This window comes from Neolamprologus multifasciatus, chromosome 18 (assembly GCF_963576455.1).
Source record: "Neolamprologus multifasciatus chromosome 18, fNeoMul1.2, whole genome shotgun sequence".
NCBI classification, from domain to species: domain Eukaryota; kingdom Metazoa; phylum Chordata; class Actinopteri; order Cichliformes; family Cichlidae; genus Neolamprologus; species Neolamprologus multifasciatus.
The window spans coordinates 23,919,184-23,933,426 of record NC_140456.1 but is presented as its reverse complement, the minus strand read 5'-3'; the positions used below and the strand labels follow the sequence as shown (position 1 = coordinate 23,933,426).

The 14,243-nt window shown below is 39.9% G+C and overlaps 1 protein-coding gene across 2 annotated transcripts in view; it reads right to left on the bottom strand.

Annotated features, from left to right (window-relative positions):
- The window catches only part of kcnn1a (potassium intermediate/small conductance calcium-activated channel, subfamily N, member 1a), a 64,295-nt gene that overhangs the window by 25,753 nt on the left and 24,299 nt on the right, over positions 1-14,243 (bottom strand). For both annotated transcript variants that reach the window (XR_014870958.1, XM_085141998.1), the window contains exons 2-3: positions 4,834-5,307; positions 997-1,092 (exon numbers count right to left, since the gene is read on the bottom strand). Coding sequence is in view for 1 of the 2 variants with exons in the window: in XM_085141998.1 (XP_084998124.1) it covers positions 997-1,092; positions 4,834-5,307 (570 nt within the window). In the remaining variant the exon portion in view is untranslated. The remainder of the gene's footprint in view (positions 1-996; positions 1,093-4,833; positions 5,308-14,243) is intronic.

The following is a 14,243-nucleotide window of genomic DNA, read 5'->3' as shown; positions in this document are numbered from 1 at the left end:
CCAGGAATAGCTCTCAAGGCTGAAAGACATTCAAAGCCCATCTTTGGATGTTTCTGCCTTTTGTTCCGTCCCCTTTAAAAATGATCCCACACTGCTTCAATAATGTTAAGGCCCGGGCTCAGGGGAGGCCAATCCATGACTGATAGTGTTAAACTGTGTGCTTTTCTATTCAGGTTTATTTTTTACAGCACTGGCGGTGTTTGAGGTCACTGTCATGCTGAAAAATTAGCTGTTGTCAATCAAATGCTTCCAGATGGACTGGTGACTGTACATTGTACAAACCATGACAGAGCCTCCACCTTGTTTTACAGTTAGCTGTAGACACTCACATTATACCTCTCTCCTGATTTCCCACATACATAATGATGGAAATCTAACCAGTTCAGATTTGGCTTTTTTCTTTTTTCTTAAGGTCATAGTTTTCAGGTACTTTTAATGTATGCACAACATGTTGAAAGTTAACATCTCACTGGGAATCACCTAGTTGGTGCCAAAATACACTGTCAAACTGTATCTTTGGGACAGGCTTACAAAAGAAAGAAAAAAACTTATCTGAAAAAGGTCAGGTACAAAGATTGGTCTGAAAATTGATCAAAAACCAGCCAATGTCCAAAGAAAAATGCTGAAAAAACTAGCCTGGAGAACTATTGCTCAAGACCACTAAAAATTACAAGAAAGTCCAGCTCCTTAGAAGCAAAATTACACGGGTTGGGGGGGTAAAGTGGTTACAATCCACAATGCACTTTTTACAGTTCAACATTTTTTTAAGCTTCAAAAGTTTATCTTTGGGTGGGTGCTTTAAGGTTACACTGAGCTGTCTGCTTCAATTTCAGTTAAAGAGAAAAAAAGTGATTTGTATTTAGCGTCGTTTTGCCAGTAGAAATTGAATTCCCAACAGACTTTTTAAGATCAGGTTTTATAATATTTAACTTCTGCCACACTGATCTCAAAAGGTAAATGAATAAACAAAGGTTACTTTTTCTGCAGTGCACTCACCTGGATTTCCCGGGCATGGTACATTATTATAAGACCAAGCAATATAACAGTGGAAAGGCTGATAAGGCATTTCAGTGCAAATGAGTATGAAGATTCCTAGGGTGAGAAAAAAAAGGACATGAGAGACAATATTAGAAATAGCCACCAAAATTAAAACCATTCTCCTTATATGTGCAAACATCATAGAGTATCATATATAGGAGTACAACATTACAGTCAAAGAGTGTTCACCATTACACAACTCATATTTTCTAGGTTTAAAATAATAAGGTATATACATGTCATTTTAACCTCTATGGTATAGCTATATTTATACAGATGACACTACACAACTGCATCTATACATAGCACCCTCAAACACACACTAACACATATACACACACACACACGCTACTTATTAGCAGAAGCCCAACAAGAGCCCACATAATGGGGTTTCACGAACAGCGCAGTCAGGATGTTGCTAAACAATACAGCTGCAGGTGGAGGTGTAGCCTGATATTATCTATGGACACCATTTCCCACCATCTAAACTACCAATTAATCAAAGCCCAGCACTAACAGGGGGACTTTCCACTTAATGGTAGGTGCAGAAAAGGCAAGGATGGTATTAGCAGGGGGGCCAGCACAATGAGCACTGCTGGTGATAAATAGGCCGGCTGGATGCTCACGCAGGAAAGTGTATGTATGTGTGTACGCGTTTGTACATGGGGGCCGTAGATCTAGAAAATGAGAACCTGTGCTACTCAAATCCTCCCCCAATCCTCTATGTCAGTAAAATGCCAACTGATAAATCAATTTAACAACCATGGTGTAAAAATGCTGCTCTGCAGCAGGCTAATGATCATAGTGTTGTTATTACAATAACAACACTGACGACAAACGATTAAAAAAACCAAGTGGAAATATCATTCATAATTGCCAGTGAGATGACAGTCCTTCCTTCTCAATATATGTTGTCCTTTGGTGGTCCATATTACAGAATTATTTTTAGCCATCAACTAGATTGCTTTGCCCCTCAGGTTGGCGACATGTTCTCAAGACATTCTAATGTCTGAAATTGTTTTGAAAGTCCCTGATGAAATAATACAGAGTAAACCAATTAATCCACGTGCCAGAGGTTCAAGGATTTTTAAGTCCCAGTGCTCACTACCTCTTTACATGTTCCCTCCTTCAGGGCTCAGAAAACCTTTGCTGAGCCGCGAGCGTCTGCTCCATGACGGGACGTGAGATGGAAAAATGGACCAGCCACAGCACATGCTACCTGTCTGATGTGGGAAGGCTGCGGTGCTGCTCAGAGACATTAGGTCATTTCCATTTCAGCTGAGGTCAGTATGATGAATGGACCGAACAAAACTCAGTAACAGTCACAGACAAATCTATTGACTTTCTTAAAACCCCATAAATCATCCTATAGATTACCCCACCAACTTACTATATTTTAGAGACACAAACCCTTCCTCACACACATATGAAAGAGAACACAATTAAAATGCACACACAGACACAAACAGGCAAAAACAAAATCTATCCCTTTTTTAAATTAAAAAATGTATGCTTTTTAAAGAATTTTAGTATGTCATTCACAAAATATTGAAAAACTTCTAATTGCCCATAATGATTACCATGACAGTTAGCACACTCCAATCCTGCACACATAAAGTAAAAATACCCATTAAGACAAGCACATCATATGAATAATTAATGATTCATTATGCATTTTCAGCTAAAAAATTGCATTCCTCTCTTTTTGCTGACAGTGAAAAAAAAGTCTTGTTTGGAAAGTGGTTTATTTACTATAAGCTCATTTATGACTGACTGTAAAAGATCAACAAAGGAAAAGCAGTAGCCCCTTAAACCAGAATTACTTCTAAGGCCAGTAAGGGGCAAGTCCACTGCTTGTAGAAAGAAGTCAAATTGACTTAAAAAAAAAAAAAAAAAAAAGTACAAGAAAAAATATTTTTTGAACTAGAACTTTGTTGAGCACTTTCTTAAGAGTTTAAATCAACATTTTGTACACGAGGATTAAAAAAAAAGGACAATAAAGCAGGATGTGCGATCATATGAGCATGCAGCATCCTCAGATTATGTAAGCAGATAATACCAACATTCTGCAAACTGCGAAAGTGCTCGTTTTGTTTTAGTAATGTAGGCAACATATGTGCCAAAGCTGCAATTCTTATAGAACTGACAGGGGGCCTTCCAATGTCCTTGTCTATCTCACAGAGAATATGAGTCGGGTATGGAAGTACTTTGCATTTGAGGAGGATGACCGAGAGGTGAAAGGCTAAGTGATTTACAAAAGCAACATGCAAACGAGCCTTTTCCACTTTAGTGAAGCTCTTAAAAGACTGACATCCACATTTTTTTCAAAGAATTCAAGTCAGTTAAGTATTAGATTATATTAACAACCTCCAAAAGGTCGTTCTCTTTATGTTATCCTGGAGATCAGCTGTGACACATGTTTGCAGTTGCTAATGTTATGTGAATGTTCAAGCTAATGTCATGTAACAAACGTTATACCTCATAGTAAACTTTAGCAGGCCACTCAGCAATCATCCTAACATCTCAGTCTGTGCCTGTCAGCAACATAATGTTAAGATTTTCTGCTCTGTACTGTTGTTGCTTTTATTTACAGAAATGTCACTGTTGTAATGTTCAAGTGGGTTTTTTTGTGTTTTTTAAATAAAGAAGTTTAAATAAGTGGGATGGCTCTATAGTGGTGTACAGATTTGCTTGGCATACTAAAAGTCAGTAGCTCACTTCCAGTCGGAGAAACCTGGGGGCTTTTTGTCCCCTTGGGGTTGTGTCAGGAAGAGTGCTTTGTGTTTAGGCGCATGGTAGTATGAAACTAGTATTATGGCATCCATTCATCAGGTTCTCAGTCAGATTAATTCCTCGCTTGTGACAGCTCAAAACTCAAGGCTTGAGAACAGTCAACAGACCATGCACTTAAATTTTCAAACACTAGGTCTTCTATCCTACTTTGTTTTTACTGACTCCAGAGAAGAAAGAAAACAGCTCTGTGACCTATCATATTGCTGCAGTGTCATCTCCACAGTAAACAGTCTAATAAATAATGTGGTGGGACTTGTGCCGCACTAAGTGAAGGATATTCTTCCCCCAAATATGACACACTAGGGTTGACTGTTTGACACTGATGGACAATGACGGGCCAAGGGGTGGTAGCTTGGTCACCACAGTGACCCTGAAAACACACTGCCTCGCCAGTGTCCTCGCTCAAGAGTCCCTCTTGTCTCTAGAGTGTGCTGCGTCATTGCCACTCCTACAAACTGATGCAGTTTGAAAAACCTGGAACTTCATTCCCACCTTTTATTCTCACTTGCCGACCTCTTCGTTTCTATGTGTCTTTATCTCTCTTTGTATGAATCTTTATGTTGTTGTCCGCTTTGCTCCACTATCCCAGTTTCCTTCTGCCAATAAAGGCAATAGCAATGGAATCAGTCCTTTGGGTACGTGCCAATATAATGCCAATAACTAAAACTTTTAAGTAGTGACAAAAATAGACCTACCAGCAAAAACAACCCCCAAAAAGACAAAACAAGTTCCAAAAAGACAATATCTTTTAATAGAATAAATAGTCTATTAGTCATTGTGCAGATCACATGACACTTCTTTTTACTTCTATTGGAGCAATACTCCCAGTTGCTTTGTTGCATACTGTACGTCAGTGTCTGTGCTAATAATCACTCTTCATGAAACTGACAGCTGCCAACCCCACACAACTCAAACATAACAATAGAAGTGACAACACACAGGGCTCCCACTCATGCATCACACACACACACACACAGACACACACACACACGCACAACCTACCTTAGTGTAAACCCCCCATGACAGTTCCGTCTCTGTCACCATGACAACAATCCCAAACATCCCAAAGATTAGAGCGTAATCGCTTAACCGTTTCCGCTTCTCAAACAACGCCCTCCGGTGGCCGAGCTTGTAGCCAATGTCCCTGTTCTTCTTCTGGGGTGCCCGCCCACTGCCCCGCCCACTGCCCTCCCTGACCAAGCTCTCGTTGGATGCCTTGCTGGGGTCTTCGCCGCCGTTGCCCTTGGACACCACCACCTCCAGGCCAGAGCTGTGCAGCGTCTGCAAGGGTTGCGTCTCCGAGTCGAGCTCCGCGAGGTTGCGGCGCGACGAGGACGCCAGGCTGCCCACTAGTGGTCTCACCACTCCGCCATTGTACTTGCAGGTGTTCATGGCTATCTGAGGGAGTCGGCCACAGCTCTCAGAGAGGGAGGGCTTGGATCCAGCATGGCTCAGCTTCTTCTGCTCAGTATTGGCCTGTGAACAGGAAGCAAAGGAATTAGCACAATACTACCACAACTTTATAAAAAAAATAAAAAAATTAAAGGTGTAAAAACAGACAGCAGGTTGAAGAGACGCACAGGTTTAGACTTTAAATAGAGCATTGATGTGGGAGTTACATCACTGCAGCTCTGGAGAGGGCACGGAGACGAGAGGATCTTGCAAAACAATATTGGTTATAAAAGGAGACAAATTTAGTGCTTAGCAGGACATGTGTCCAAGCGTACAGCATGAATCAAAATAGCAATAGTTCTGGTTTCAAAGTCCCACATATGGAGGGTTTTTCCTTGAGTAACAAACTGATAGCTTCTAACCAAGTTACAGCTCTTCATTAAGAACAGCCTGTTTTTATGAGTAGTAAAAGCATGATTTTTCCTGTTAAACATTTGGTGCCCTCTTTTTGTGGAGGTTTTCCCACGAAAAGACCTCCCCTTCAAGAAATGCCATCCAAACTGCATGGCTCAAAAATAAATTAATAATGGATGAAAGGGGTTTTGATGTATAAATAAAACCATATAACCAATATTGGACCCTACAAAGTGCAGAAAATTGAATCTTTGCGCAGCACAAATTTAGATATAAATGATTAATGCACAGCATGGCCCTTTTTCCTGTCAGACAAACATTTTCCCCTGCAGAGATGAGCAGCTAGCTGCCCAAAAGAGGAGAAGAAGAAGAAGAAAAAAATAACACGGATCTCCTTAATTCAGGCGTCCCAGCTTCTCACTAATTTAACAAAACAGTATAAAGTGTTTATTGCGTTTCATGTCTGTTGAAGGCACAGCAAGCTTACAGGAAAGCTGAAGAACAAAGGATGACACAAGCATCCTTGTGAAAACAGTATATTCTTCATTTTAAGGGGGATGGGGACTCATTTTTTTCTCTTTTGGTTTAAAATCACCTTCTAACCCGATGCTATGAGATGTGCCTCCTCTTTTACTGAGTCCTATATCACTTCTGCTGTTCTTGGTGGATAGGAATGAGTTTCTGCCCCGGCAACGCAGACAGAAAATGTTCAATCCATGCAGAGACTATAGAGCAGTCACCCCAGAAGCATCTATCTGCCGGTCTATCCCTTGCCCTTCAGAGACTTGGGCCGATTATCATAATGGGTTATGAAAACTTCACATGGAACAGTGCTTTTTCCGAAACAAGTCAGGGGTGTGCGATAGCACTGCTGGCCCTTTTTTATCAGCCCTGACAAAGCATGCCTAATGCCTTTAAATGTGCTGGTGGGAATACAGAAGGGCAGCCCTAATGGAAATTTACTAACTCTGGGCCTGTGATGCTATCATCTTGCACATATTGTGGCTCCATGAGAACAGGACTAAAGGTTAAGGATAAGTGCAGCCCATAGTGTTTCTAATCCCCTTTCCTGTATTAAATTGCTTTTTAATCTGTGCCATTAGGACCTCTGTACACTTGTGAAGACTGAAGTGAGTGAACTTTACGTTTGAATGACAGGAAAGACTGCAGAATTAGATGCTGATATGGCAGTCCTACCAAAGATGATGGAAGAGGATATAATTAGAAGAGGAGGAGCTGAATTTTTCTAATCTAACTTTTCCCGCAGAAGCTTCTTGGATAAAAGAGTCTTGTGAATGAATTTAAATTAATTCTAACAGTTTGCATCTTATTGACATCGAGGATTAGAATCCCCAAATATGGATTTATTTCAGTGTCAAGTAAAGTTTGAAAAGATTTCACACAAATTATGCCTTCCTCGGGCTTCCTCTGCTTCAGGAAACCCTTGAAGCAGTCAACATAACCCAACACAATAGGGCATGTCAAAACAGTAATTTTTTAAATATAAATTTCAAATGATTACTCATTATAGCCCATCAGAAATCCAGTATCTCAAATTATTATTAGTACACACAGAACATCCCAAGCCAGACAGCCAGCGGATTCAATGCTATGCTATGTTGCACTTTATCTGGAAATCAAGGTCCTGGAGTTTAGTGGAAGATTAGAGTAAATATCCAGGGTATTTTAAAACCCAGTGTAAAGTTTCTGCAGTCTGATGATGTTGAGGGCCATGCTGTCTGCTGGCAGTTGGTCCACTGTGTTTTATCCAGGCCAAAGTCAACACAGCTGCTCAACCAGGAGGTTTTAGAGCATGTCATGCTTCCATCCAAAGACAAGTTTCATGGAGAAACAGAAAGGGACTTTTTCCACAATACTCGAAATTCTTGAGACGTAAATGTCAAAAATATCACCGGTCATGAATCAAAGATATGTACAGACTGCGTCAGAAGAGAAACAGCAGAGCTGAATCATCCCGCAAAATACAGCTGGATCAATCTCAACCATAAGCAGTCTGTATTTAGAAAGCCATTTTATTAAATTCTAATAAATATTTCAAAAGTCATTACCAATGCATCAATAAAGTCATTTTACTAGCATTAAGATCCAAAGCAGAAAAGCCTGTCTTTCCTTTAAATGCTTGGGATTGTCATAGTAACTGGTGAGCAACTGCAAAATATCCTTATTCCTTTGGTTTTAAATGTTATAAACATGATGTCACTCATTCTCAAGAGATAATTTCCAACTTTTGTGTGGGAGGTAAATAACACAGAAGTTTCACTTCTTGCTGATCCCGTGTTATTTTTAGTCTCAGTCAAACTTCCTGAGATGCTTGATATGCAAATATGGATGGCAAACTATAAAAGCTGACAAAAAAAATTATATCACAGAGACTTACTGAAGACCACTACTTTAAGCATCGCTTGTGGATTTCTGTGAGAATGTACAGTAAAAAGGTCGTCCAACACAGAGGTATTCTGACTCAAGCGTTTCACATGTATAAGATGGCTTTTTTCCTGACAGTCATCCTCGTGTTTTGAGTGAGTCTGTAAATCAGTGTGTGTTAGTATGCTTACTTCAATAGACTAAACCAGGGGTAGGCAACCTTTCTGATGGCAAGTGCCATTTAAAATTTCCTCAGAGGTCAGTGTGCCATATGATTGCATTAGCAATAAATGTAATAACGCTCTATATGAACAGTTACACAATATATAGAACCACTTTAAAGAATTATATTTGTTTGCAGATGTTGGCAGCTATCAGCGAATAGTTATCGGCTATTTTGAAACAAAAAAAGACATTTTTTATCCATAACAGCAAATGAACTGTACAACAGAAAATACAAATGCTATTTATGGTCATCTCACAACAATGATAAGAAAAAGAAATTATAATATGGCATGTCTGTTAATACAGAGATACACATGTTAATGTGATCTCTGGTCTCCCACTCAGAGACACAGGTCTCCGAGTGTCCAGCATTCAGACGGCTACCTGAGGACACTCATGTGAGAGAAAATCTCCTCACACAGATATGTAGAGCCAAATACTGTCAATAAGGCCTCTGCAATGTTCTGAAGAAAGTTAAACTTGTCAGGTAGTGATGTCCAGCAGGTGAAAATGCAAACTCCAGGAACACGCACAGCTGTGGATTCCAGCTGCTTCAATGTTGCATTAACTGGCATTAACTCAGCCAGTTAATGCGAGACAAATCCAGCTGCTCATTAAAGATTTCTGGTTTGATCAGAAAATAAAACATTGGTCCATACACCTGAAAGTCCCGATTTGCAATGTGCACCACTGGCGCGGCCATTTATTTTTTGATGCACCTTGTCAGATTAATTCACTGCGTGTCGAGCCCAGGGCTGGACTGGGACAAAAAAACAGCCTGGGCATTTTGACTAAAGACCAGCCCACCAGGTATTAAAGCCATAAAGCCTTTGAATAAAAAAACAAACGCTGTTGTGACAGTGATGTACAGTCTTGTTGGTATATGCATGATTTCTATACATTTTACATCAGATAAAAACTTTGGTTGTAAGCTTCAGATAATTATTTAATAACAGCCAGACATTTTAAATGAAAATAAGAACGTATTTCTTTGTGCCCCCCTTTCGCTGTTAATGCCCCACCTGGCTCCCCTGGCAAAACTTTGCTAGATCCACCCCTGCACAGTTACCAGCTGTCAGCTACATAGAAAAGGATCCTGGTATTATTTGTCTCTCAGAAACAGTTCATAACTTCCCTTCAACTCATTCATGTCACCTAAAAGGTAAACCTGTTACTCCATCACCTGTTCAGCTCTGATGATTCAGTAAGGACATCTCCTGGTTTCATCTTCATGTTTCCCTCTCACCAGATATACAAACCATATCATGACCAGCAGCTTTACAGCTGTGGCTCCAGCAAACATCAGCTGATACTAGAAATTAATATTAAATAAATTCTAACAACAGCTGATCAAGCTTAAACGTACTGCTGTTGTTTAGCGCGACCTCTTTCTGGCGCAAAGTGGGCGATAAACAAACAAGAGAGAAAAGCCGATCAGCTGATTATTGATCAGTTTCATGATTGAAGTAGCAACGGGAGAGAGAGAGGAGAGAATGAGAGGAGAAGAAGAGGCAGCTGTGCAGCGTAATGACAGAATAAATCCACCTTTGTGTCTTTTTCCATCCTAGACAAACTTCGTCCCTTCTCAGCTCAACACCAAAAGGGTAATAATTTCTGTGAATGCGGGACGATTCCGTCTTTTTAAGGGATGGTTGGCAACTCTACTAACTAACCTTATGAATAAAATAAAGTTCATTATCAGAAACATCATAGCACCCACCCAGCTGTATAGAAACTCTGTCATGCTAGCTAGTAGCAGTACGAGTTATTGTAACTGACTGTAAAAAAAAAACTCAGCACAACGAAAATAAACTCCACCTAAACTAGTTTTATATCTGACCCAGATAGACTACAGGTCATAACTTCTTACCTGAAGTTCAGTTCACCTGACACTCGGACCAGCGGCTGCCTCGGGTCTCTGCTCCTCCTGCCTCCCCTTTCTCTCATCCACCTGCTGGCCTCCACCACTTGTTAATGTTACTGAATCTGTGGAAGCTCCGCCATAGCCACCACCAAACAACTGAGTTATTTTTACACACCGGCCAGCATCTGGCCAATCCACCACTTTTCATTGTTTATACCCTTACAAAAAAAAATAAAAAAAATCATCGGGCCACCGAGCAAATGCCCGGTATGCCCGATGGCCAGTCCAGCTATGGTCGTGCCATCAGTTAACCCTTCGCGTGCCAACTGTGGCACGCGTGCCTAGGGTTGCAGACCCCTGGACTAAACTAATAAACCAGCCTGATAGAGTGCCGCCAGGCCAGTGTAGTCCTCTCTCCTTTCTCCTGGTATCTACTTTCCACCATAAACACGTCCCTTTCACTCAGTTGCATGGCTGAAGATTTTGAAATATTTCCAACAGATTAGTCACTACAGTCACTGTTGAGCAAGTTTTAAAAAAATCTAACAATCCACAATTTCCACTGCAAATCACCCAGACCGCTCCATGCAAACATTTTAATTCATTTCAGTCAAATTAAATATTTTTTTTAAATAGTACGTTTAAAAAGTAAGAAATGCAGCAGCGCAGGGCTGCGCTGCACAATCCAACCGCTCTCTCTCGCTTACCATTGTCATTCACGTGTCGGACGCTCAGTGAACGCAGCCTCTCGTTGCAGATCTTTTACTAAACTGCTGGCTTAAAACGGGTCATTAGCATTAATACGGACCCTGCTGACCGCATGTGACGGGCACACTTTCCAGTCTAAAAGCGCTGTGAACGCCCATCTGCTCCCCGACTTCCTGCTTCTGCTACCCATTGTCCAACCTGATTTGCACCAGTGTTTTGTCCCAACCTGCACACGGGTGTGACTTCTTAAGAAGCAAATGTTCACCTAGAGTGAAAATAAATTAAACGATCAGCCCTATCATGCAGTACAAATTAATGCTTTGGAATGCCATAGGAATGCCATACTCCCACATTAGGAAATTCATAGAAAGGTTATTATAGTTCATTAAAACTAACCTTAAAACTAAGAATACAAAAAAAAAAAAAACTTAAGAGAAAAATAAAATAAATCGGTAAATCGGTGTAAAGTTTCAGTTAGTTATTATGTAATATACTTAGTTTTTAAGTTTGTTGATCAGGTACAAAAAAAGAAAAGAAAAAATCGAAACTTGCCTGATGATTAGATTAGATAAAACTTTATTAATCCCTCGGGTGGGTTCCTCTGGGAAATTTGTTTTTCCAAAAAGCACAGCACCGACAGAAGTTACAGAGTTAAGAATATTATATATATATATATATACACACATATATATAAATACAAAGACATATATAGATAAAATATACAAGGGGGATAAATAGAATAAATAGGAATAAAAATAAAAATAAAAATACAAGTGAATTGCACATTTCAAGTATGGAGTCTATTGCACCACTGATTATTAACAAAAAGTATTGCACAAAAGGTAATTGCACAGTGAAGTGGAGAGGCACTACAGCTTAGTTGTTCCCCCCTCCTTTGTCCTCCTGTTTCCCCTCCCTCTCCCCTCCAGAGAGGAGTTAAACAGTTTGATGGCGTGTGGGACAAAGGAGTTTTTAAGTCTGTTGGTTCTTGTCTTTGGGAGAAGCAACCTGTCACTGAACAGACTCTTCTGGTTGTTTATGGCCGTGTGCAGAGGATGCCCAGCATTGTCCATAATGTCCAGCAGTTTCTTTAGTGTCCTTTTCTCTGCTGATGATGTATTTATTTACAAATGTTTGAGACTTTGTATGTGTGCAAGACCGAGTCAGCTGCTTTCAAAAACTTCTGTGCTTTTATTGTTTTATCTTTACTGGTGTTCATATATCTTGTCTTCGACATATAACCTCCATGCAATTATAATTAGAGAGGTTAAAACTGAGGCTGAAATTAATAAGAGAAAAAATAAAATAATCTAAACATTTTCAAACACAAAACTAAACTGAAAGAAGAAGAAGAAACGCACTCTGAATGAACATAAACTGAATTAAAAGCAAAAATTAAAACTAAAAATAAACATTATAAAAGCTCTTCTTGGCAGATACAAAATTAGGCACACCCAACTGTATATCCTGCTCATCTCATGTTCTGAACAGAACAAAATGACCATCATTTTGTAGCTGTTTCAGGAGACATGAGACCTTGAACTTACTAGTGTTTAGTGATGTCAACAATTTAAGCCACAACATTTTTAGCCTACATCATACTTTATATAACTCACAAGTTATGGCTGAGCATCTGCTTACCTTTGATGCTGGACGTTTTGGCCTTGGTTTGTAAAAACTTGCAATGATTTAGCAGGAAAAAAATGCAAAAAAGAAAAAGAAGTTGTACAGATGCCCCCTCTTTAGTTATCTGTTAATTTGCAGTCCTCACTAGGTGTGAGCACTGCTCATTGGTCAGACTATCTGTAGGAACAATTAGCCAGCAACAAACATTTGTTTGCGATTGCCCATTGGCATACTCCGACTATAAATACACACAGTCAGGCTAAACACATGTGTGTTGACACATTGGAGCAGAGATGATGAACATCAGCAAGAAGAACTGATTCAGCTCATGAGGGCAAGTGGAAAACTGGCACCAGAGATTTAAAGGTCTTTTGTAAGCCTGGGAATTAAACTGTCACTGTAAACTGTACACCAGCACAAGAAAGACAACGCCAACCGCTGAAACTAAGGAAACTGCAAAAATAAGCAACAAATTAAATTACTATATTCGGTACATACATACAGTATCAGTTCTATGACACATTACAAAACCAGCCTGTTTATTGCTGTGTTGATAATGTTTTGTTTTTTGGACTTCCACAGTGATGTCCTGGCTGATAGCATGACCAACAAGAGTTGACTGTACAAGTGGTATTTGTCGTGCCTGAAGAAAGCTTGGCTGTAAGTATGGAAAGACTCGATTCTTTCCAATGATAGAGAAGCACAATAAGGAGGCAAAGCTTCAAAAGGCTCTTTAGTGGATAGAATCAGGGGAAATATGGCACTAATCTACTATCTTCACTAAAGAAACCACTGTGACCCTAGAACACTATGCACGGTCTCATTTCAGATGGAAAAACCACTTTGTTGTCAAATCAAGCTCCATGTCTGATGGTTTCAGACACGCTGTAGCCAGTATCAGGGAACATTATGGCCAGAATCATAGTTTCTTCCAAGACATCGACCTAAAGCACACTACTACTTCGGCCGAAATCAGAGGGGATCAACTGGGTAAAAACTCCAGAGTCACTGGTTGGAGTTTGCTTGGCACTCCATGAAAGACTTCCTCCATACGGAAGCAGGAACTTGTTCATGCCATAAAAGTGTTTTGAAGATTTTTTTGTTTAAAAATCTCATTATGGTCAAGGAGCAACCAAGGACCGGCTGGCTATTTTAAGTGAATGTATGATCCACTTACCACAAGGAAAAAATGCTCAAGTTCAAAAACAGAAGCAAGAAAAATAAATATATTTTTTTAAAAGACATGGCCTACATGTTTTGTTCATATGGGTTAAAAAATCTATATTTTCAGAGTAAACTATGAGCTAGTGTGTATCAGAGAAAGATTTTTTAGTGCTAAAAATAAACCAGAGTGTGATAATAAAACTGAAAATATGCACAATAAAAATAGCAGACAACTTAACTTACACCAAGAGTCACATTGCTTTCCAACACCACACCCAACCAATTCCAAAATACTCGTACCCACTTAGCCAGCTACCCGTGTCGCTTTGCTTGTCATATGTTTCCCTTCACCCAGACTAAACAGTAGAAAGGCACGCCGGACCATTGTCATCCCCTGATGACCCCACAGAGGAGCCATGGGTGGGGGCTGCCTGTCCAGCCAACCAACAGCTCAATTTTAGGCTGAACAGCACGTAGCATTCAGGCTTTTTGAAATTGAGACTTATAATGAAATTGAAAAGCCTCAGTGCAGAACAGTTTAAATGATGGCAACTCTTCATCTTGCATTTCTCCCTCTCTGCTTCATTCTCCATCCAGCTCAAATCAAATAGAAAATCCTCACTCTCCTGTGTTG